The sequence below is a fragment of the Mus musculus genome, chromosome 6 (assembly GCF_000001635.26).
Source record: "Mus musculus strain C57BL/6J chromosome 6, GRCm38.p6 C57BL/6J".
NCBI classification, from domain to species: Eukaryota; Metazoa; Chordata; class Mammalia; order Rodentia; family Muridae; genus Mus; species Mus musculus.
Window position 1 is genome coordinate 18,854,620 of NC_000072.6, and position 24,970 is coordinate 18,879,589.

The 24,970-nt window shown below is 38.7% G+C and overlaps 1 protein-coding gene across 5 annotated transcripts; it reads left to right on the forward strand.

Annotated features, from left to right (window-relative positions):
- Positions 1 to 1,222: 1,222 nt before the first annotated feature.
- Ankrd7 (ankyrin repeat domain 7) lies at positions 1,223 to 24,970 on the forward strand. Of its 5 annotated transcripts, none has more exons than XM_006505191.4 (6): positions 1,223 to 7,854; positions 13,363 to 13,477; positions 13,622 to 13,798; positions 14,614 to 14,720; positions 15,275 to 15,412; positions 24,722 to 24,970. In XM_006505191.4, the coding sequence occupies exons 1-6, from the start codon at positions 7,781 to 7,783 to the stop codon at positions 24,780 to 24,782; spliced, it is 672 nt and encodes a 223-aa protein (XP_006505254.1). In that variant the 5' UTR covers positions 1,223 to 7,780; the 3' UTR covers positions 24,783 to 24,970. The 5 variants fall into 5 exon arrangements, 4 of the variants coding, with proteins under 4 accessions (XP_006505254.1, XP_006505255.1, NP_001161229.1 ...); XR_003956259.1 differs by lacking the exon at positions 1,223 to 7,854 and adding an exon at positions 10,194 to 12,108 and having other exon boundaries at positions 13,625 to 13,798; positions 15,208 to 15,412; positions 24,722 to 24,890; NM_001167757.1 differs by lacking the exon at positions 1,223 to 7,854 and adding an exon at positions 11,699 to 12,108 and having other exon boundaries at positions 24,722 to 24,967.

Genomic DNA, 24,970 nt, shown 5'->3' on the forward strand with positions numbered 1-24,970 from the left:
GTCTATTTAAACATTTTAAGCATTCAAGGAACTCATCAGTTTAACGTGTGGACCAAAATGGATGGGTATCTTAGTGTCAGAGAGATGTAGACATCCTTTTAATTCAAATAAAATTTGTCTTTCTAGGATTTTTCAGTTTTTAAGTGGAAGTATACAGTTTTCTATGAAGATGCAATTAGTAAAAATTTTAGGTTTTAAAGGTGATGCGCTCTCCATAACAGTTGGTTGCCTCTCGTGTTAAAACATAAACAGCCACAGATAATTCATAAGTGTGTAGTCTTGGCTGTCTTCCCAATAGAACTTTGTTTACAAAGCAGGCGGGCTCTATTTGCTCTGAATGCCGTAATTTTATCAATTAACCCAAAGTCAGTTCAAAAGGAAACGATGATGCGCAGTTTGTGAGTTCTGAGAAAGGCTTATGGAAAAGGCTGTCTTCAGGGTTTAGACCCAAGTTTGTTGAACACTTTAATATTTAGAACTCTGATGTAGTTATTTTGGTTAATTAAGTAAAATAAAAAGCAGTGGGGGGAGGGGGTGGAAAGTAATGTAAGGTTTCAGGCTTGGCCTCAGCACTGTCCAACCTGTAAGCAGTAATAAAATGATCGTGATGACAACTTCTAAGCCAGGGACAAAATAGACATGTAGATATGTACCACACTTGTGTACCTCCTCCACATCATCTTGATGCAAAGATTTAGTAAGTACACTAAACTCTTTTAGTATCAGGATATAATGTATGAGGCTGCATTCATTTAAAGCTACTACAATCATCTTTTAAAATAGATATATAATTTAGTTTGATTTTTTTTTTCCATTTCTGTTATTCAGTAAAATTTCTGTCTGTAGGTTGCATAATGGTAAGGATGGGGGCAAAATAGAACTCACCAGCTGCATTTCCTACATTAGCTAAGTAACCATCTGCTACCAACCAGTGGCATTTGGGAGATGGAGGAGTTGAGAATTCAAGGATATAAGTTGTCTTCAAGACATCTTCCAAAGATGGAAGGGTTTCATGTTAAAACATTTTAAAAATCTAGCATTTTAGGTCTTTTTGTATTTTGTGTATTTTTCATATATTTAAATTGTTCTTTATCTTTTTGTAGCATGGATAAAGATTTGTTATAAAAAATTCCACTCTATTGTCCTACTTCAGTATTCTTTATGTGATATAATTTCTCTGTTCTCATTAGGATAGTAGTAAAGTAAACTATAAACCTTTTTTTTTTTAATCTGTTTGTTCTCTTTCAGAAATGGCACTAATAGCATGCCTCCTGGAAAAGAAGTCCTCTCTTCCAAGTGGTTCTTCCCCCCTTTTATGAAGCAGATCTTTTTCTCATACAGTATAATGTGATTACAGTTCCCCTCCACTCCTCCCAGGTCCTGCCAGCTACCTCTTCCATTCAGATCTATTCTTTCTGTTTCTCATTAGAGAGGAACAGATTTCAAAGAGATACCAACAAAACATATCAAAAAATTAATAAGATGAAACAAGAACCACCACATCCAGGTTGGACAAAGCAAGCCAACAGGAAAATAAAAGAGCCCCAGGAGAAGGCACAAGAATCAGAGACCCGCCGCTTCACACAGTCAGGAGTCCCATAAAAATAGAAAACTGAAAAGTCTTATGTGCGCGCAGAGGACCTGGTGTAGATATGCCGGCCCTGTGCTTGCTGCTTCAGTTTCCCTAAATTCATGTGAGCTTTGCTCAGTTGTTTTAAAGGGCTTTGTTCTGGTATGGACCACCCCTGCTGTCTCCACTCCTGCTTCCCCTTCCATGGGGTTCACTGAGCTCTAAGGGGAGTGGTTTGATGGTGTCTTAGTTAGGGTTTTACTGCTGTGAACAGACACCATGACCAAGGTAAGTCTTACAAAAACATTTAATTGGGGCTGGCTTACAGGTTCAGGGGTTCAGTTCATTATCAAGGTGGGAGCATGGCAGTATCCAGGCAGGCATGGCGCTGAGAGTTCTACATGTTTATCCAAAGGCTGCTTGTGGGAGACTGACTTCCAGACAACTAGGGTGAGGATCTTATGCCCGCACTAACATCTACTCCATCTAGGTCACACCTATTCCTACAAGGCCACACCTCCAAATGGTGCCACTCCCTGGTCCAAGAATATACAAACCATCACAGATAGGAACATCTTGTTTAAAGCTATGTGCCTCCCTCTTTCACCCTCCCTTCTCTGTCTCTTCCTCCTTCTCCCTCCCACCCCTCTCTCTAAATAATATCAGGCTGTATGTTTATGCATTTGTTCCCATCTGCTGCAAAAAGCAGCATTTCTGTGGATGGGTGAGTAAGGATGGCATAAGCTAGTACTATAGCAGAATATCACTAGGAATTGCGTCATTGTTACTTTGTCTGTTGGAACAGTAGTACTTGTGTTTACCCTAGGGCTCTGCTCTGAGCTATCATATCTTGTCTGGTTCTTGGTTACTCAAGGAGTATTGGGTATGGGTTTTGTCTCATGGAGTGGGTCTTCTGTCAAATCAGACTTTGGTTGGTTACTCTGACAAGGTCTGTGGCATTGCTACCCTGGCATACATTGCAGGCAGGACAGATTATAGATCAGAGGTTTTGTGTTTGGGTTGGTATTTACATTACTCTTTGGTAGCCTGCAGGGTATATTGTTGAAGATACTATAACATTTTGTGTGTGTGTGTGTGTGTGTGTGTGTGTGTGTGTGTGTGTGTATGTGAAGATTCTATCTAGGCACTAGCTTAGCCACTCCCAGTTCAGTGAGTTGTGATAGTATGTTTTAGCAATGAGGAACTTGCTGTCACTTTGTAGAGAGCAACCTACTATCTTGGCAACAGCCTGGATTGTGTGGGAATTTCCATGGGACCCTTTGGACAAAAACTCATTTGGATGAAACCTAGTCCCAGTATTAAAAGTTTCATTTGTTGACAAGAATTAAGAATTTCTAAGCCAGCCGGGTATGGTGGCACATGCCTTTAATTCCAGCACTCGGAAGGCAGAGGCAGGCAGATTTCCTAGTTCGGGGCCAGCCTGGTCTACAGAGTGAGTTCCAGGACAGCCAGAGCTATACAGAGAAACCCTGTCTTGAAAAACAAACAAACAAACAAACAAACAAGAATTTCCAAGCCATTTATGATGGCTTAGCATGCCTGTTATTCTGTCACCTGAGTGGCTAAAACAGGAAGATTACAAATTTGAATCCAACCTGTAGGATAAACTTCATCTCAAAACCAAACCAAAGAGGTAAGCTTAGGAAAGGGACCTGTAGGAAGAGGGAAGGGATGTAGATTGGTTAGGGAGTAGGAGGGGATAAGAGAAAGTAGGCATTACAGTAGTCAGAGCACTGCATACCTGTATGCAATTGTTGTGAAATATAATTACTAATAAAATGTTAAATGTTTTTAAATTTTATTTTAAAAAGCACGAAACTATCTCATCCAGTTCTGGGTAATGAAGAAAAGGTCCAGAGACACTTAACTTGGGACAAATAAGAGGGATAATTTTTCTAAAGGAATTCTTATTTGGTGTGTCAGGCCAGGTTGCATGCCATAAAAGGCATGTGCCAGATGTGGCACAGTTTGTAATGCCAGCCTGTCAATCATCTCATGCCTTGTACCAGTGAGCATAAGAGAACCACCTGCCCTCTTTAGGTTGTGAAGATCCACAAATGCTTAAAATCAATACTAATAATAGCTTTATCCTAATAGTGCTATACCATTTAATTTAATTTGACCCACACAAATTCAAAACTATGAAAATTTCAAGGAAGAAATTCTGGTAAGATGACAGGGCTTTGTGAAATGAAGTATACTCTTTTCGGGGTGTGTGTGTGGGGGGGGGGGCTTGAAGTATACTCTTGTGCACTATAATATGTTGCTTTGTTTACCAAAATGAAAACCAAACTGGAAGAGCAAGTATGGAGAAAAACACATGAAGCCAAATGGTTAGAATGGTAAGATTTTGTTAGTGTGGAGATGTGAATGTGCCAGTCTGAGCAGAAGAGTGGAAAAACACTTGCATCATTGATTTTGTATCCTGAAACTACCTATGGATATTGAAATGTATCTTGCTGTGGACTGGACTCTTTTGGTCCTTTCACCTGCAGGAAAATCAGGCACAGGTGGGCAGGAGTCAGAGAAAAGTAACAAATATGGACACAAGGGACTGCTGTATCTGAATGTAATTTCTCAAAGTGAGCATCAGTCTTATATATTACAGAAAACGAAGAAGTGATCCATTAAGGCCATCCAAGGTACATTGAAGTTATCTGATGCAACATTACTTTTACAACAAAACAGAGGAATGTGTACTAAATGCTAACAGGAACTAACTGGAATAAAATCAATGGTAACTGTATCAAAAGCAGCCCCACCAAAGGTCAGCTACACACAGGAGCCAGGTGAATGGTCAGATGCAATGCTAATCTATTGTTAAACTCACTACCAGGGGTCCCTTAGTAAATACCTGATTATGCTATTCCTCAGGGCCTAGTGAAAAACACACACCAGGGGATCCTAGGCCACTGTAAATTCCTGTGCATGAGAGTGACTCAGCTATTGTTCTAAGTATTTACTATATAGACTGGCCCTGAGATTTCTATCTCTATTCAAGAAAATTGTAATGCCTGATTACTTTCACTGTCTCCCTTTCAATACTAGAGGTAATTCTGAATGTTACTGAATAGGTAACATTCTTACTGAATTCCAAGCTCAGGGTCTGCTCAAGGACTGCCTAGGACATTGGAACACTGGTGGAGGCTAATCAAACTTAACTGTATGTGAAAATCAAGCCTTAGAGGCATTTATAATAAAGCAATATTGAAGGAAAGCACACAGATCCGTTCACCAACTAAAGCAAGGACATATTTGGAGCGTTCATTTTTTACAGGATGCCACGGTTCCAGGAGACTAAGTTTCTGTGAAATTTTCACCTGGGGACTGCGTCCAGGCTTTTGGGCCTGTCACTTCAGTCAATACTGGAGTGGGTGTGGCAGTATCTAAGGGCAAATGAAGATTTATATTAAAGATTATAGGTAAAACTAAGCATTTTGTCAGGAAATTTTATTTCCTGAGTTTATATGATCACTGCCAGAATGGTGGCAGGCCTAGTCAGGAGGGAATTACTCTTAAACGCGTTCTCACGACCGGCCAGGAAGAACACAACAAACCAGAATCTTCTGCGGCAAAACTTTATTGCTTACATCTTTAGGAGCCAGCGCGCCAGCGCGCCAGCGCGCCAGAGCGCCAGAGCGCAGAGCGCAAAAGCGCAAGTAAGAGAGCGCAAGTAAGAGAGCGCAAGTAAGAGCGCAGAGTAAGAGAGAGAATGGCGGAAACCCCGTCCCCTTTTAAGGAGAATTATCCTTCGCCTAGGACGCATCACTCCCTGATTGGCTGCAGCCCATGGCCGAGTAAAGGCAGAGTACATGTAGTGGAAAATTACTCTTGGCACATGCGCAGATTATTTGTTTACCACTTAGAACACAGGATGTCAGCGCCATCTTGTGACGGCGAATGTGGGGGCGGCTCCCAACAAATTACAGACAATACACAAAATTCAGGACACATATGTAAATCCTTCTATGTGTAAAGATGTACAAAGCCATGAAGGATTCTGCATGTAAATCAGTGGACTTAGGTGGCCCCTTAAAGATAGTGACTAGCATAGATGTTTAATAAGAATTTTCAAGTTGGTACACAGGAAGGCAGAAATGGGCAAGATGTGGTTATATAGCAATATATAGAACAGAAAGCTTGTCAGTTTTTTAAAAACTTACAGGTAAGTGTACATATGCATACAGCCATGGACATGCTGAATGCAATGAGCTTCAGTGGCCAAAGCTAGCAAAATAAGAGCTGCATATATTTATGGGTCTATGCCAGATAACCCCAAATAGCAAGGCTCAACTGAGTTGCTCCAGTGGATATTATTAGTACATAATGTCAGACATTGTTGTCCAGAGACAACAGAAGTGGTATGTGCAGCCACACAGGAAGCAAAGCTGGTTTCTCTTTAATTGCATCGTATATACTTTTTCACTCTAATAGACTCTAACTGCAACAGTCATGTTGCTGAGTCCTCTGAATTCTCATGTATCACTGAACCTCATGGTTGTCCTGAACATGCCAGCTCACTGTCTAAATAAAACTATGTTGGAAACTGAAGGAAGAAGGGAAATGTACTAGGACAAAATTTGTGCTTCATCCTTAGAGAAAAAGAGTTGGTTTTGTTTGGAAGATTCAAAAGATTAACTGTGTGGGCAAGACACCAGCTTAGTGGCATGGAGTAAAGCCTGCAACTGTAAGACCCCCTTTCAGGGACCCCCCCCCCCCACTCTAGTCTCGGGAGAGAGAGAGAGAGCACCCAAAGAAACATGAGAATCCTTCTTGCTGCAAACACATGAGGCAGTTTAATGGCGGGTCGAAACATCTCACACAGGAGACAGTGGATTCGACCCCGAGGCTCAAAAGCTAGGGGTTTTTATGGGGTAAAGGGCTTAGGGGTGGGGAATTCAGCATAGCAACACACTATTGGCTTATTCAAATATCAGCAGAAAGATTACATGTTAGCAAAAGAATACGTGCAGGTCAGGGTTCTGTGAGTTGTTGATTCAGCTCAGATAGCCCTATTAAGTCCTCACATTCCTCTCTATCTTTACGGGCAAGCTGTTCCCAGGAATTCTTTAACGGCAGGGCATGCCCGGGTTTGTTCTTCTTTGTTCTCAGCCCCAGGCAGCCTCTTGGCTCACAAACAACCAGCAATTTCTGAGTACTTTATATGACTTACAGGTCTTAAACTTTCATCTTTCTTTCACAACCAGAGGCAGATGGTTTTACAAAACTTTGGCAGGAGTTAAACTGTTTGCTGATGTATCTTCAGACATGACAGTGAAAAAGTATAATGTAAAAACAAAATTCTAGGCCTTTAGGCCCAGGCTTGAGAATGTGACCTTTGTGACTCAATGCTCCAAAGCATGCTAATCATAAAACAGGAACATTCCTCCACCCTCCTGCTTCCTGGGTTCAGGGAGTGTTCTTTGAAAGAAAGTCACCCTGACCCACCCTGACCATTGCTGGAACCTGCTATGCAATAGTGCTATTGTTAGAGGCTCTTAGAAAATTGACTTGACTTTCCACGTCCTCAGTGACTCTTAACTGGTATTTTTGGTATTTTCCAACAATGCCCCCCCTCCTTGAGTTGTGGTTTCTTCCTTTAAATACCCCCATACCCAGCTACTTGGGTCTCCATGGTCCTCTACCCCTGCCTGGTGTATAACTATAGGCACGAGAGTGCTCTTGAAATAAAAGTCTTCTTGCAGTTTGCATCAAGATCATTTCTCATGAGTGATTTGCGGTGTCGCCTCTCCTCAGTCAGAATGTGTGTGTGTTGGGGGGGTCCTCATGTTGTGGGTCTTTCAACAGAAGCTGGAAGCACAGATTTAAAAATATGTATGTAAACCTAGAGAATATGGATTACATTTTGGAATCATGGGTCTATCCTCTGAAGCTGTGAAAGAAGGGTAAGTGTTTGCTTGTAGTAATGTGTTTAGGAACAAGAGGCACTCGTTGCTAGACAACAAGAAACTGAGCTCTATATAGCTATGAAGCTGAGAGCTAGTATCTTATCAAAACAAAAGCTTGTGTAATTTCTAACTGGAATCTGAGGTCTATACTTTTAGCTGCTCTCCTGAAAACCTGGAAGATGGGAATTAGGGGAAGGATACCAGTGAATGCAAGCCCTCCCTGTTCCAAGGAAAATAAAGGAGACCTCACTGCCTCAAACCATCTTGCAAGGCTTGGGGAATGCAAACTGCTTATGGGACCAAGGGGTTACAGTGCAAGGTGACAAGAAGTTCCTGGCCTGCGTGGGGTCTCTTGTGAGTCATACCTAGAAAAACAAAATTGAAATGTATCTGCATCTCTGGCCTGGCACAGAGCCCATGCTTTTATAGTTTGATAAATAATGCATTTTCATATGAATATGAGAGGAGTAGCCTTACAAATAACATCACATGAGAAAAATGGATCTTAAAACATAAGCAAAAAGCCTAGGTTAGGGAATGAGTACATAAAGATTAGGGGAATGATTGGAAAAGAGACATGAACTAGAGATCCCAGTTCACCTCATCTCTCAATTCTCTCAAAACAAGCAAAGAACTTAGGTTATTGTAGTGAAGATTGTTTGGTCCTGACTTTGGTTTTGTTGTTTTGCTGGTGATGGGGAGGAATGTCGACAAGGTCTCATTCTCTAGTCCAGGCTGTTTTCTGAGCTTGCAAAGCCCTCCTGCCTGTTTCTTGAATCTTAGAATTATGAGCTTATGCCACCATGTCCAGCTAGATTCTACTCTGTAGCTTCACATTTACAGTGCAAATATGGTGTTTCCTGTAGTGTTACTTAAGAAACTCAAATCTACAGTGGAAAAAAGACAGCATTTTCAACAAATGGTGCTGGCACAACTGGTGGTTATCATGTAGAATAGTGCAAATTGATCCATTCCTATCTCCTTGTACAAAGCTCAAGTCTAAGTGGATCAAAGAACTCCACATAAATCCAGAGACTGAAATTTATAGAGGAGAAAGTGGGGAAAACCCTCGAAGATATGGGCACAGGGGAAAAATTCCTAAACAGAACAGCAATGGCCTGTGCTGTTAAATCAAGAATTGACAAATGGGACCTCATAAAATTGCAAAGCTTCTATAGGGCAAAGGATACTGTCAATAAGACAAAAAGGCCACCAACAGATTGGGAAAGAATTTCTACCAATCCTAAATCAGATAGGGGACTAATATCCAATATATACAAAGAGCTCAAGAAGGAGAACTCCAGAAATTCAAATAACCCTATTAAAAATGGGATACAGTGCTAAACAGAATTCTCAACTGAGGAATACCAAAGGGCTGAGAAGCACTTGAAAAAATGTTGAACATCCTTAATCATCAGGGAAATGCAAATCAAAACAACCCTGAGATTCCACCTCACAGCAGTCAGAATGGCTAGGATCAAAAATTCAGGTGACATCAGATGCTGGTGAGGATGTGGAGAAAGAGGAACACTCCTCCATTGCTAGTGGGATTGCAAGCTTGTACAACCACTCTGGAAATCAGTCTGGCGGTTCCTCAGAAAACTGGACATAGATCCAGCAATACCTTTCCTGGGCATATATATACCCAGAAGATGTTCCAACTGGCAGTAAAGACACATGTTCCACTATGTTCATAGCAGCCCTATTTATAATAGCCAGAAGCTGTAAAGAACCCAGATGCCCTCAACAGAGGAATGGATACAGAAAATGTGGTACATTTACACAATGGAGTACTACTCAGCTATTAGAAACAATGGATTTATGAAATTCTTGGACAAATGGATGTATCTGGAGGATATCATCCTGAGTGAGGTAACTCTGTCACAAAAGAAGTCACTTGATATGCACTCACTGATAAGTGGATATTAGCCCAGAAACTTAGAATACCCAAGATACAACTTCCAAAACACAAGAAAATCAAGAAGGAAGACCAACTCCTGGATACTTTATTCCTCCCTAGAATAGCGAATAAAATATCCATGGAAGGAGTTGTAGAGACAAAGTTTGGAGCTAAGATAAAAGGATGGCCCATCCAGAGACTGCCCCACACGGGGGTCCATCCCATAATCAGGCACCAAACGCAGACACTATTGCATATGTCAGCAAGATTTTGCTGAAAGGACCCTGATATAGCTGTCTCCTGTGAGGCTATGCCAGTGCCTGGCAAATACAGAAGTGGATGCTCACAGTCATCTATAAGATGGAACACAGGGCCCCCAATGTAGGAGCTAGAGAAAGTACCCAAGAGCTGAAGGAGTCTGCAACTCTATAGATGGATCAACAATATGAACTAATCAGTACCTCCAGAGCTCATGTCTCTAGCTGCATATGTATCAGAAGATGGCCTAGTTGGCCATCATTGGGAAGAGAGGCCCCTTGGTCTAGCAAACTTTATATGCCCCAGTACAGGGGAACACCAGGGCCATGAAATGTGAGTGAGTGTGTAGGGGAGGCGGACGGGCGGAGGGTATAGGGGACTTTTGGGATAGCGTTTGAAATGTAATTGAAGAAAATATTTAATAAGAAATTTTTAAAAATTTAAAAAATTACTTAGTTAATTAAATTAAAAAAAAGAAAGAAAGAAACTCAAATCTAGGTGTAGTGGGGATTTTGGTTTCTTTAAAAACACACAAATGTTGTTTTTATCTTAATATGAGGCTGCCTCAGATTGTCCACAGCATGCATGATTCATCTCTGACAGGGGTCTGATTTTGAAAGGTGAAGATAGTTTATATTTGGAATTCTGGGAACCCTTGAGAGGGTATATCAAGTGTCCCAAGAGAGGTGGCAGCTGCTGATGCCCTTGCTGTTGCTGTTGCTGCTGTTTGGGTGCTGTTGATTGCTGCTTATTTCATAGAAGGAATTTATTTGCCTCAAGGAACTTGATACCCTAATCACCAGGAAGTAGTCTCATGATGCCAACACCCCATTTCCAGTCTAGTATTCTTTCTCTCCTGCCTAGTGTTGTGGGGTTGGAAAGGGATATGGATTAGGGTGGTAGAAAGGGGGAATCTATAAAGTAGCCAAAAGTCTTTTGTTTTTTTATGTGACATATCCTAACACATATTTATCCTAATCAGAATTAGTGATCAGAGAAGTAAACTTGTAAGACATAAGGAAGTCAGGGGAGATTTTACTTAAGCAATGTTATCAGGTAGGCTACAGTGTCTAGGGCACATAGAATGATACTGGCTTTTGATAGTAATGTGGACATATAACCTACATGAAAAAAATGGCAAGATGGGTTTTTTGTTTGTTTGTTATTGCTTTGGATAAGATGCAGGTAATTAGGTAGGTTTATTTGACTCGTGTAGAATTTCTCTACTGTGATTCTCAAACAATTATGAAGCAAAGTCATTAGCCAAGGGGCATTGAAGAGAAATGATGTAACAGGGGAGAGGAAAGGGACAACAGTTGGGGTAGGAAACTAGTTAAGTGTTGATGGACAGAGTAGCAGTCTTCTTAAAGGTCATGTTCTTGAACTGAAAAGGAAAACCGACGGCATGGTGGTTCCCTTTAGTCCTATTCAGAGTCTCAGAGTAGATAAAACAGGTTAGAGTTTACTAGGGCTTAGGTTTAAAGGACATAAGCAGAACAGGCACATTTACTGACTACATTTACATGGAAGGGATTTTAATGAGTGGAATTCAGTCTGGTTAAGTAGAACACAGAGCATACAGGGAAAGGTGGACAAGGGCAGGGAAAAGCAATAGAGTTAATGAGCCTTAGATACATTGAGCTCAGTCGTCAACGGACTTTTAATTTTTTAAGTAGACAAGTTAAGGTGGAACATGAGGGGCATGTTTACAAAGTGTGCTTAAAATTGAGATCATCCAGAGATGATAGGTATAACAAGCTATAGCACGTGACCATGCAAGCGGAGACAACACCACGGGCAGAAATCCACCTTCTTCAACCCACATTGATTTGGTTAAATTAACAAGCGATTTCATCCATCCTTGAAGGAAAATGGGCTATACACTAATAGGTTTCTATCCAAGGCTCAGGATTTAACGGCAAGATTGTGTATGTGGCCATAATACCAAAATCAATCAAATATGAAAATCCAGTTCCGCTAACTGGATCACAATCAAGGCTGCAGCTGCGCAGTAGAAGCTCTGCACAGTTTCTAGGCAACAGATATAGCTGCTTTGGTCCCTGGCTATAGCCAGGCAAAGATTCTTGTCAGCACACAAGTCTAGATTTGGTCAGATCGAGAGGCAATTGTGAACAAGGTGGTTGCGGCAGAGGACCCGGGCTGTTGGTTAGGATTCCCAGGAACATCTTACTTAGAGATCTTACCATGAAGAAGTTCTTCCCCTTCAGGGGAAAGAGGAAGACAGATGATTCCCACAGCCACTCCTCAGAAGTGCCCATTAGCCTGGCCAAAACCGCACCGCCCAGCCTGTCCATAGGTGGAGGATATCACCTTCGAGATAAGCACTTAAAGAAACTTCATAAAGCTGCTACCATTGGCAATGAGCAGAAGCTGAAGGATTACCTTGAACGCAAGAAATACAATGTGAATGGGCGGGACAAAAGAAGCAGGTGACCGGAACCTAGGGTCTAGAGAGGAACTGGGGAGGACAAGCTGGGGCAGCTGGCTGTTCCAACTATAGAGAAAGCATGTCAGGGCTGTAGAACCTGGGTGTCATTCTGTGGTTTCCTGAACAGCATCACTGTCTTTGGCATAGGGTCACACATAGGTTTTGGCTCCTTAACTTGCGCATGTTTGCTTGGCTCACTGTTTTCTCTTACATTGGCTCTTTTGCTTCTTGGTATGCGTTGTGCCCCACGGGAGGGTGTATGTGTGTGAGGAAAGGCTATCATCAAGAAGGAAATTACAAAGTCTCTAAGACCTGGAAATACCAAAATAAATAACATCGTTTTGTTTAAAGAAATTTGATAACTTTACATAATGTAACAAACTTCCTTGGGCAGACAATGGTTGCCTTTCTTCTTTTGTGTTACACATTCGGGTTTTTTTTTTTTTTTCTTTTTTTTTTTTTTTTTTTTTTTTTCTTTTCTCTGAGACAGAGTTTTTCTGTGTAGCCCTGGCCGTCCTGGAACTCACTCTGTAGACCAGGCTGGCCTCGAACTCAGAAATCCACCTGCCTCTGCCTCCCAAGGGCTGGGATTAAAGGAGTGCGCCGCCACCATCACCCGGCACACATTCGTGATTTGGCTGAGACCAGAAGCGGGCACTAGATCCCCTGGTCCTGGAGTTCGTGAATAATGTAGCAAGCTTATTTATTTTATCACACATTTCACATACTGCCTGGTTTACATAGTTGTTACATATATTTGCAACATTGGAAATGACAATACCACTTGATGGGCAGAGAAATACACAACAGGGAGAAAGATGCCTTTGACATTGCCCTTTGTATTAGTTAGGGATGTTTCTTAAGTTTTGGAGAGCAATCTGAATTGTGTTAGGGTATCTTATTTTATCATCTATTCTGAAGTCCAGATACCATTTGTTTTTCTTTCTTTCTTTCTTTCTTTCTTTCTTTCTTTCTTTCTTTCTTTCTTTCTTTCTTTCTTTCTTTCTTTCTTTTAAATCAGGAAGAAAAAAAATCTTTTAATTTAATAGAGCTAATTTTCTTTAAAATGATATTTAATTTTCAAGACATTTGTTTAGCTTTTAAAATTCATTAAAATCAATTATAGGTAGCATAATTTTTATTAAATATAAGCGAAGACATAAAACAGATATATTGATATTTAATCTTATTGTTCATGGGTATAATAAATAATTGAGATGTATCTCTAACTTCATGTTTTATTGTATCAATATAGAACACCTTTGCATTTGGCCTGTGCTAATGGATATACAAATATTGTCTCTCTCTTAATTGAGAATCAATGCAAAATTAATGTCCAGGATAGTGAAAACAGAACCCCATTGATTAAGGTGTGTTCCATTTTTCTTCTTTTTAAGTGGAGTGTATTTGAACACTTATTCTAGTGAAATTTCATGTTTTAAGTTGTAACAATAAATGTTCATTCATGTACCTGAAATAGGAAGTTGTCCACTCATTTATTCTTGTTCCACTAGCAGGCAGTAGAGTGTCAACAGGAGAGTTGTGCTACGGTTCTTCTTCTTCATGGTGCAGATCCAAATCTGGTAGATGTTTATAGTAATACGGCTCTCCATTATGCTGTTTGTGGCCAAAATATTTCATTAGCCAATAAATTGCTTCAATATAAAGCCAATCTTGAAGCCAAAAATAAGGTAAGTATCTATGAAAGGAAATATTCATTTCAGAAATTTGTAGAGTATTAATTGCAGATAATTCAGATAGCAGAAGCATATACTTTAATGTAATGAATTTGCCAAACTGAATTGAAAGAATAGGTTATCAAAATCCGATAATTTCCTTCTTTTAAAAGTCTTTGCACTTCATTTTAGACCTTTCATTGTAGACCTTAATCCTGATGTACAAAGAAATGTTTCTATCGTGATAATTTTATAGCCATATTACATAAGAATGTTTGGGTTCTTTACAAATTAGTATTAACATAAAATAATAAACCTCATCTGTTAAATGGTTATTACTGCATAATAGTGATAAAGTTGAATTGAAAATCAGTCATTATGCTAAAAGTAGCCTAATTCTCCCTTTGAACTTTAGTGGATGTAACTGAAAAATAATTTTTAGAAAAGCACTTTGTCACTTCATTTCAGTGATCTTTGTGTATATGATATTTTTGGAGATCATTAAATAAAACTATAGAAACAATTATACATAATTGTATATGTATTTGAGATAATGGGATACAAAACATATAAATGATATTCATAACTGGATCACTTTATACCTATGATTTGCATTAAGCTTTGAATACAAATTATCTCTTAAAAATCTAGCAGCCCGACCTTAATTTGTTTGTTGGTATTTAAAGTCAGATATTTTTAGGTATTAAAATCCTTTAAAAATTAAAGTATGCATTCAAGAGTTTCTTATAAACATACTTAAAAATTGTACTTAAATCTAAAATCCACAATTAAAAATTATTTAAGTAATTATTTTGAAATACTATTTACAGGACGGTCACACTCCGCTTTTACTTGCTGTTGCTGAAAATAATGAAAATATGGTAAAATTCCTTCTGAAGAAAGGAGCAGATGTAAATGCATCAGATAAAAACCACAGGTATAGGTATAATAAATAATACTAAATAGGATGTCATGTAATTACAGCTTATTAATAATAATATATAAATATGAATATATTCATTAATTATACATCTGTGATATTTTAACCACCTGGTATGATTTAGGGCAAATTACCTATACTTCTCAAATGTTCCTTTTTTTTTTCGATCTATAAAATCAAACTGCTTAATTATTTGGGTAGCTGTAAGTTATTATCATCATTTATAATAACTTTCAAATCTTGCATAGGAGCCAGTGTTGTAGTTAATGGGAGAGAAGAACTAGGGTGCCCAACAGTCCCGCCTATGGAATTTTGAGACCTCTTGAAAGCAGGAGGCTTCCAGGAGGCAGGGTTTGAAAAGCACTGAATCATCTGCTTCCAAGTGACTTTGTGTGTTTAGGTGTCTTCCTTTGGTCTGTCATTGCTGTGCAGTTTTGAGCAGCCAGCACAATGTTTTCCATTTTCTCGATGACTTCCTTCTTAGGGATAGAGGAGGACCTATATTTGAATAATAAGTTGAGAAGAATAAATTTGTGAATGTCTTGCTCCAGAACAGCCATCATGATTGCTCTGATTGTTGAACCAACAAGTTCTGTAAAACTTCTTCTTCAGCAAGATACGGACCTAGCCCACAAAGATATTTATGGATTTACAGCTGAGGAATATGCTTCATTTAATGGCTTTACTATGTAAGTGAGACTTTAGGACTTTTAATAACTATATGAAATATGATTTTGAGATACACAGAGTGAGTTCTCCAAAACAACTTTTATAGGCAAATAAAAAGGGGGGCGTATATAAGCATAAACACTGGAATTCCCAGAGATCCTTCATCATCTTTGGTTATAGAGTCAGTTTCAGAGTTCTCTGTTAGACGAGTGACATTAGGCACTGCAGTGGCGTGTGGTAATGTCATGTATGCCAGGACAATTTCCTGGTGACCATTCATATTTAATTGGTAGAGCAGAAGAACAGATGATGGATCTTCTCATCTCTTTCATTATTATGATCTTTAATAATTTACAGAATGTATGTTATGAGTATTTATCATTACCATTTTACTATTTACTACATATCTCGATTAGATATTTCAGAATTTTGAAAAATATTCTCATTATACTTATAAGACAAAGATTTCCATGTATAAACATGCATTCTGATTTCTAGTAGCTAATTATAAAATAAGATACAATACACTGAAATTTAATGTATAGCTAATTCATTAGCTATAGCTATAAACTAATACACAATATTTTAATTGTTATTTGTTTTAGAGGAAATTTTAAATTATACATGCTTTTTTCACTATTCTTGATCTCTACTTTCCTATCCTTCTTCTCCTATTTTCTGTGTTCCTTTTTTCTATCCTTTTCTTTCCTTCATCCCCTCTCTCCTCTCTCCCTCTCCTCTCTCCCTTTCTTTCTCCTTCTCCCTTCCCCACCTCTCTCTACCTCTCCCTCTGTAGTTCAGGATAATCACAAACTCTCTGCATAGTCCAAGCTGCTTTTGGGTTTGTGATCCTCCCTGCACATCTTTCCCAGTGCTAGACTATAGGTTGTTCTGTACATTAAAGCCTCAATCTCATTTTTTCCTCATGTTAATGTATAATTATTTGGAACTCAGGCCTTTAAATGGGTGATTATGGTAAAATAAAGCCACTAGACCAGGCCTTAATCCAATCTCGAGTCTTTACATAAAAAAAGAGGCTAAGATACAAAGTGCAATACAAAGGAAGATGGTACCCAGGAAACAAGCTATTTGAAAGATATATGATACAATTTACTAAACACATGAAACTCAAGAAGAATGAAGACTGAAGTGTGGACACTATGCCCCTCCTTAGAATTGGGAACAAAACACCCATGGAAGGAGTTACAGAGACAAAGTTTGGAGCTGAGACGAAAGGATGGACCATGTAGAGACTGCCATATCCAGGGATTCACCCCATAATCAGCTTCCAAATGCTGACACCATTGCATCCACTAGCAAGATTTTATCGAAAGGACCCAGATGTAGCTGTCTCTTGTGAGACTATGCCGGGGCCTAGCAAACACAGAAGTGGATGCTCACAGTCAGCTAATGGATGGATCACAGGGCTCCCAATGGAGGAGCTAGAGAAAGTACCCAAGGAACTAAAGGGATCTGCAACCCTATAGGTGGAACAACATTATGAACTAACCAGTACCCCAGAGCTCTTGACTCTAGCTGCATATGTATCAAAAGATGGCCTAGTCGGCCATCACTGGAAAGAGAGGCCCATTGGACACACAAACTGTATATGCCCCAGTACAGGGGAACGCCAGGGCCAAAAAAAAATGGGAATGAATGGGTAGGGAAGTGGGGGGGAGGGTATGGGGGACTTTTGGGAAAGCATTGGAAATGTAATTGAGGAAAATATGTAATAAAAAAAATAAATTAAAAGAAAATTAAAAAAAAAGAAGACTCAACAATAGGACAAACATACACAAGGGAAGTCAGAGGACAGAATTTTTCTTGCCTCTCAGCAGGATAGTTTAATCTTGACCTTCTAGCTTTCAACTAGAACAGACAAACAAACCAGAACAAACAAACCAAAGCAAAACCTCCTGTTTAAGCCACATGGCTGATGCTTTGTTATGGCAGTCCAAGCAAAGGAACCCACCAACCACACACAGGCACCCTTCCCCTCTACATTCTGAATGACTTACATTTTTAACTTTTATTCTTCTCACAGATTACTACTGGACCAGAGTTAACCCCTTCTTCACTCCGTCCAGTCATTCCTCCTACTTCTTCTCTCCTTCATATCAGCTTCTCTGTTTCCCTTTAAACAAAACAAAACAAAACAATCCCCCAAAAAGCAGCCTAGCCCTCCCAAAGATATTAACCGAACACGGCCTAGAAAGGCACAATAAAACTGGGTGTAAACCCTCATAGCAGAGCTGGGTGTGGCCACCCAGTAGGAAAAAGGGGGTACCAAAATCAGGGAAAAGAATCAGAGACAGTCACAGCTCCCACCATTAGGAATCCCAGAAGAACACACTACCATAAGGTATATGTAGAGAACCTATCTCAGACCCAAACAAAGATGTTATCCATGTTTGTTGATTCAATTTCTGTGAGCCCCTGTGAGGTCTGCTTAGTTGATTCTGTGGGCCACGTTCTCATGGTGTGCTTGACTCCTCTGGCTCCTAGATCTGTCATTCTGATATTCTGAACCCCAGGCGTGGCTTAGTTTTTTGATATGCTTTGTTCCCTTCAGTTGTTGGATGATACCAGTCTGATGATAAATGGGCACTGGTGCTATGGCAGTGGATCCACGAGTATAGCAGAACATCATTAGAAAGCATCATTGACTTGCTTTTTAAACAGTACATGTTTGCTTCTATCCTTGGTATCTGGGCTGTTATGCCTCTGGTTCCTGGCCATCTATGCAGTCTCAGGCATTCAATCCCTCAAAGTCAATATGACAGTTCCTCAGAAAACTGGGAATCAATCTATCTCAAGGCCCAGCTATAAACTCTTGGGCATATACCCAAAGGATCCTCCAGCATATTTTATAGGCAGGACAGATTTGAGGTCGAAGGTTTTGTGGCTAGGTTCATATCTCAGTCCCACTGCTAGGAGACTTGCCTTGTTATACAAGATGGCTGGTTCAGGCTTTACACCCCCTATTGCTAGGGGACTTCCCTAGAATCATTTTCGTATATGCCAGAGAGTTCTAACTTCATTAGGTTTTTACCATTACAGTCACCTCTGCTAGTACTATCTCTCTTTATCTCTCCCATTCCTACCTGATCCCTTCTGTTCCCATCTCCACCCACCCACAAAATCTACTCTATTTCTCTTTCCCAGGGAGATCAATGTGTCATTTCCCCATCCCTAAGTTTCTCTGGGTCTGTATGATGATTGTCCTTTAATTAACAGCTACTGCCCAATAAATGAGTACATACCATGTTTGTCTTTCTGGATCTGCGTTCCCTCACTCAGGATGATGTTTCCCATTTCCTGCAAATTTGCCTGCAAATTTGATGATGTCATTGTTTTTTAACATCTTAGTTAAAATATGTAAATTGTGTAAATATAAAAAATTGTGTAAATATACCACATTTTCTTTGTCGATTCTACAGTTGCGGGACTTCTAGGTTGTTTACAGTTTCTGGATACTATGAATAATGTTGTAAAGAACATAGCTGAGCAAGTGTCCTTGCAGTAGGATGGAGTGTCCTTTGGGTACATGCCAAAGAGTGGATGATTAGCCGCCATATTGATTTCCATAGTGGCTGTACAAAATCACACTCTCACCATCAATGGAGGAGTGTACCCCTTGCTCCCCATTCTAGCCAGCATGAGCTGTCTCTTGTGTTTATATCTTAACCATTTTGACATATGTAAAATAGAATCTCAGAGTTGTTTTGATGTGCAGTTTCCTGATGAATAAAGATGCTGAGTATTTCTTTTAAGTGATAATATTTCATAGCTATTTGTGAGTCCTGTGTTGAAATCTGCACCCCATTTTATAAATTGGATTATTTGGTTTGTTGGTGTCTAGTTTCTTGAATTCTTTATATGCTTTAGATATAAGCTCTCTATTGGTCTGCGAGATTGATGAAAATCTCTTCTAATTCTTTAATCTACCAGTTTGTCCTTTTGCCTTACAGAAGATTCTCAGGTTCATGAGGTTCCATTTATAGATTGATGTTCTTATGGTCCATGCTATCAGTGATTTGTTTGGGAACTTGTCTCTTGTACCAATTAATTCAAGGTTGTTCCCTATCTTCTCTTCTATCAGGGTCAATGTATCTGGCTTTATGTTGAGGTCTTTGATCTATTTGAATGTGAATTTTATGTAGGGTGATAGATATGAATCTATTTGCAATAATCTAAATTCAGTCATCCAGTTAGATCAGCACCATTTGGTAAAGATGCTTTCTTTCTTTTTTCCATTGTGTATTCCTGGTTTGTTAATCTAAAGTCAGGTATCCATAGGTATATATATTTATGTCTGGGTCTTTGATTTTATTCAGTTGGCCAACCTGTCTGTTTTTATGCTGATAACTATAGATCTGTGGTATAGTTTGAAATCAAGGATGGTGATACTTCATTGTACAGGATTGTATTAGTTTTCCTGCGTTTTTTTTTTTCCTTATGAAGTTGAGATTTGTCTTTGCAATGTCTATAAAAATTGCGTTGAAATTTTGATGGGAATTACACACTCTGTAAATTGCTTTTGGTAGGATGGCCAATTTTAATATGTTAACCCTACCAATCCAGGAGCATAGAAGATCTTTCCATCTTCTGATATATTCTTCAATTTCTTTCTTCAAAGTCTTGATATTTATTATCATACAAGTCTTTTATTTGCTTGTTTAGAGCTCCCCCAAAATACTTTATATTATTTGTGGCTACTGTGAAGGGTGATGTTTTCCTCATTTCTTTCTCATCTGGTTTATCATTTGTATGTAGGAGCGCTACTGATTTTTTTTTGAGTTAATGTTGTATCTATCCACTTCACTAAAAGTGTTTATCAGTTGTAGGATTTCCCTGGTAGAATTCTTGGGGTCACTTATTTGTACAGTCATATCATCTGTAAATGATACTTGACTTCTTCCTTTCCAATTTGTATCTCGTTGATCACCTTTAGTTGTCTTGTTGCTATATCTAGATTGAATAAATATACAGAGAGTAGATAACCTCTTCTTATTCCTAATTTTAATGGAATTGTTTTGGGTTTCTCTCCATTAATTTGATGTTAGCTAAAGGCTTGCTGTAAGTTGCCTTTATTATGCTTAAATGTGTTACTTTTATGTCTTATCTCTCCAAGATTTTCACCATGAAGGTGTGTTGGATTTTTATCAAAGGCTTTTTCACCATCTTCTGCAATGATCATTTGGTTATTTCTTCCTGTTTGTTTATATTGTGGATTATATTGGCTGAGTTTTATCTGTTGAACCATACCTAAATTTCTGGAAGGAAGTCTACTTAATCATGGTAGATGATATTGTTGTGCTCTTGGATTTAGTTTGCAAGTATTTTATTGAGTATTTTTGCATCAATATTCATGAGGAAAAATTGTAATTCTCTTTTTTGTTGTTAACTCTTAGTGTGGTTTGGGTATCTGGGTGGGTGACTGTGGCCTTAGAAAATGAATTTTGCAATGTTCCCCCTGTTTCTAATTTTGTGGAATAATTTGAGGAGGATTGACATTTAGTCTTCTTTTAAATTTGGCAGAACTCTGCACTAAAACCATGATGTTCCTCAGATTTTTTGGGATGTGAGATTTTTAGTGGCTGATTCTATTTTCTTAGAGGTTATAGGTCTATTTATATTGTTTATCTGATCTTGATCTAACTTTGGTAAATGGTATCTATCAAGAAAATTCTTCATTTCTTTCAGAGTTTTCTAATTTTATGGAGTATAGTTTTTTGAAGTAAGACTTAGTGATTTTTCTTTTTAAAAAAATTTCCTCAGTGTCTTTTGTTATGTTCCACCTCCCCCCACCCCTTTTCTGATTTTGTTATTTTGGATATTGCCTCTCTGTCTTTTAGTTTGGATAAGAGTTTGTCTATAACCGTCAATAAGACAAAAAGACCACCAACAGATTGGGAAAGGATCTTTACCTATCTTAAATCAGATAGGGGACTAATATCCAATATATATAAAGAACTCAAGAGGGTGGACTCCAGAAAATCAAATAGCCCCCTTAAAAGATGGGGCTCAGAGCTGAACAAAGAATTCTCACCCGAGGAATACCGAAAGGCTGAGAAACACCTGAAAAAATGTTCAACATCCTTAATCATCAGAGAAATGCAAATCAAAACAACCCTGAGATTCCATCTCCACCAGTCAGAATGGCTAAGATCAAAAATTCAGGTGACAGCAGATGCTGGCGAGGATGTGGAGAAAGAGGAACACTCCTCCATTGTTGGTGGGATTGCAAGCTTGTACAACCACTCTGGAAATCAGTCTGGAGGTTCCTCAGAAAATTGGACATAGTACTACCGGAGGATCCCGCAATACCTCTCCTGGGCATATATCTAGAAGATGTCCCAACCGGTAAGAAGGACACATGCTCCACTATGTTCATAGCAGCCTTATTTATAATAGGCAGAAGCTGGAAAGAACCAAGATGTCCCTCAACAGAGGAATGGATACAAAAAATGTGGTACATTTACACAATGGAGTACTACTCAGCTATTAAAAATGAATTCACGAAATTCCTAGGCAAATGGTTGGACCTGGAGGGCATCATCCTGAGTGAGGTAACCCAATCACAAAAGAACTCAAATGAAATGTAATCACTGATAAGTGGATATTAACCCAGAAACTTAGTATAGCGAGATATAAGGTACAATATGTAAAACATATGAAACTGAAGAAGAACGAAGACCAAAGTGTGGACACTTTGCTCATTCTTAGAATTGGAAATAATCACCCATGGAAGGAGTTACAGAGACAAAATTTGGAGCTGAGACGAAAGGATGGACCATCTAGAGACTGCCATATCCAGGGTTCCATCCCATAATTAGCCTCCAAGCGATGACACCATTGCATACACTAGCAAGCCTTTGTTGCAAGGAAGGTGATATAGCTGTCCCTTGTGAGACTAGGCCGGGGCCTAGCAAACACAGTTTGGGTGGGTAGGGGAGTGTGTGTGGGGGACTTTTGGGATAGCATTGGAAATGTAATTGAAAATACGTAATAAAAAAAAAAAGAAAAAAAAAAAAGAAGTCATCATCCTAAGAAAGAAGAAGAAGAAGAAAAAAAAAAAGAGTTTGTCTATATTGCTGATTTCCCCAGAGAACAAAACTTTGTTTCATTGATTCTTTGGAGTGTTCTCTTTGTTTCTAATTTATTGGTCTTAGTCACAATTTGATTATTTCCTGCAATGAACTCCTCTTGAATGACACTGTTTCTTTTGGTTCTAGAGATTTTAGGTGTGCTATTAAGATCTCTCCACTTTTTTAGGTTTGTAATTGGTGCTATAAACTTTTCTCTCAGCAGCCCCTTTATCGTGTCCCATAAGTTTGAGTATGTTGTACACTAATTTTTATTGAATTCTAGGAATCCTTTTTTTCCCCTTCATTTCTTTCTGTACCCAATTATTTCCATTCAGTAAAAAGTTGTTCAGTTTCCATGAGTTTGTAGGCTTTCTGTTGTTTCTGTAGTTGAAAGCCAGCTTTAATCCATGGTATTCTGATACTTCAGAGATTATCTCAATTTTATCTTATATATTCAGACTTGCTTTGCAATTGAATATGTAGTCAATTTTGGAGAAAGTTCTGTGAGGTACTGAGAAGAAGGCATATTCTTTTCTGTTTGAGTGAAGTATTCTGTAGATATCTGTTAGATCTATTTGATTCATAATGTCTGTTATCCCTAGTATTTCTCTTTTGATTTGATGTCTATTTTGTTAGAAATGAAAATGGCTACATCAGACTGCTTCTTATGTCAATTTGCTTGGAAAAATCTTTACTCTGTGGTAATGTCTACCTTTGAGGTTTGTTTCTTGTATGCAGTAGAAAGATGGATCCTATTTTCACATCAATTCTGATAGTCTCTGTCCTTTTATTGGAAAATTGAACCCCCTGACATTTAGAGATATCAGTAACCAATGATTGCTAATTCCTCTTATTTTGTTCTTGTTGCTGTTGGCAATATGTATGTGTGTGTGTATCTTGTGTGTGTTTGTATATTTTCCTTCTTTTGTTTTTGCTGATGTGAGTTTATTTCATGTTTTTGAGTCTATAGGATATCTGTCCAGTTCCTTCTAGCTTTTAGAGTCACTGTTGAGAAGCTGGGCATAATTCTATAATTTCTTTTGAAGTGTTTAATATTCTTTCTTTTTTCTGTATAATTAGTGTTTTAATTTTTATGTGATAGGGAACTTTCTTTTCTGATCCAATCTATTTGGTATTCAGTAGGCTTCTTGTACCTGTGTAGGCATGTCCTTCTATAGGTTAGAAATATTTTTATTGAAAATATTTTCTGAGTCTTTGAGCTCTTCCTCCTCCTCCTCTTCCTACTCCTCCTCCTTATCCTCCCCTTATCCTCCTCCTTCCTCCTCTCCTCTTCTTCCTTCTTCTCTTCTTCTTCTCTTCCTATTATTTTTAGGTTTGTTCTTTTCATAGTGTCCCAGATTTCTTTGATGTTTTGTTTCAGAAAGACATGTCACTTTCATTTCTTGTATTCTTTTGGTGATGCCTGCATATGTAGTTCCTATTTGTTTACCTAGATTTTCCATTTGCCAGGTTCCCCCAGTTTGTGTTTTCCTTAATGATTTCATTTCCATTTTCAAGGTTTTAACAGTTTTATTTAATCCCTTTGCCTGCTTGCTAGTTTTTTTTTCTTGGCTTCCTATTAGGGATTTATTTATTTCCTCTTTAAGGACATCTCTCATCTTCTTGAAATTGGGTTTAAGGTCATTTTTTCCTGTACTTCTGCTCTGTTGTAATATCCAGGGCTTGCTATAGTAGGGTAGCTGGACTCTGGTGTTACCATATTGTCTAGGAAGTTTTTTATTGAGTTCTTATGCTGGTCTCTAGTATCTAGGTTTGGAGTAATTATAGGTTTTGGTGTTGATTTCTGAGTTTGTCTTTGTTAGATATGTGTCTCCCCCCTTCCTTGGTTTTTGTTTCTTCCCTGGTCTTCTGATTTTAGTGGGCTACATTTCTGATGGCCAGTGAGTCCTCTGGTCCAGTATGGGGCCTATTGGGGTTCTGGCTATCTACCTGACCTATGGGTTTCTGGAGTTCTGGGAATTGATATGGCTTCTAGTAGAGCAGGAATGCCCACAGGAGCTGTATGCTAGGATACGGTGATGGGAGGCTCCGAGTGACTTTTAGAAACATATTTTCCACAGGGGTGGCAGAGAGTGGGACCACATGAAATAAAATGGTGCCTGTTAACAGGGAGTCTTGAAAGGGAAAAGTAAAGGGAAATACTGGACAGAGGTTACATTCAATGATATGAATAGAATTTGTACGAATGTAATAGTTTATGTGTACTCTCTTTTATAGGTATCACCATATAACTGCCAATAATGAGAACAAGAAGAAAACAGAGCAAACAGCTTACTGACTGAGCAGTTTTTCTTGTTATTTTATATTTTCTTCCTACAAAGCATACATCCTTTTTCTTCCAAAGCAATATTTAAATATGGAATTAAAATTTACCTCTGCTTTGAAATTGTAAATCATTTTAAAGATCTTCATTAACATTTTCTGACAACTTATGTACTAAAAATTAAAAATTCTATGGTAAAATTC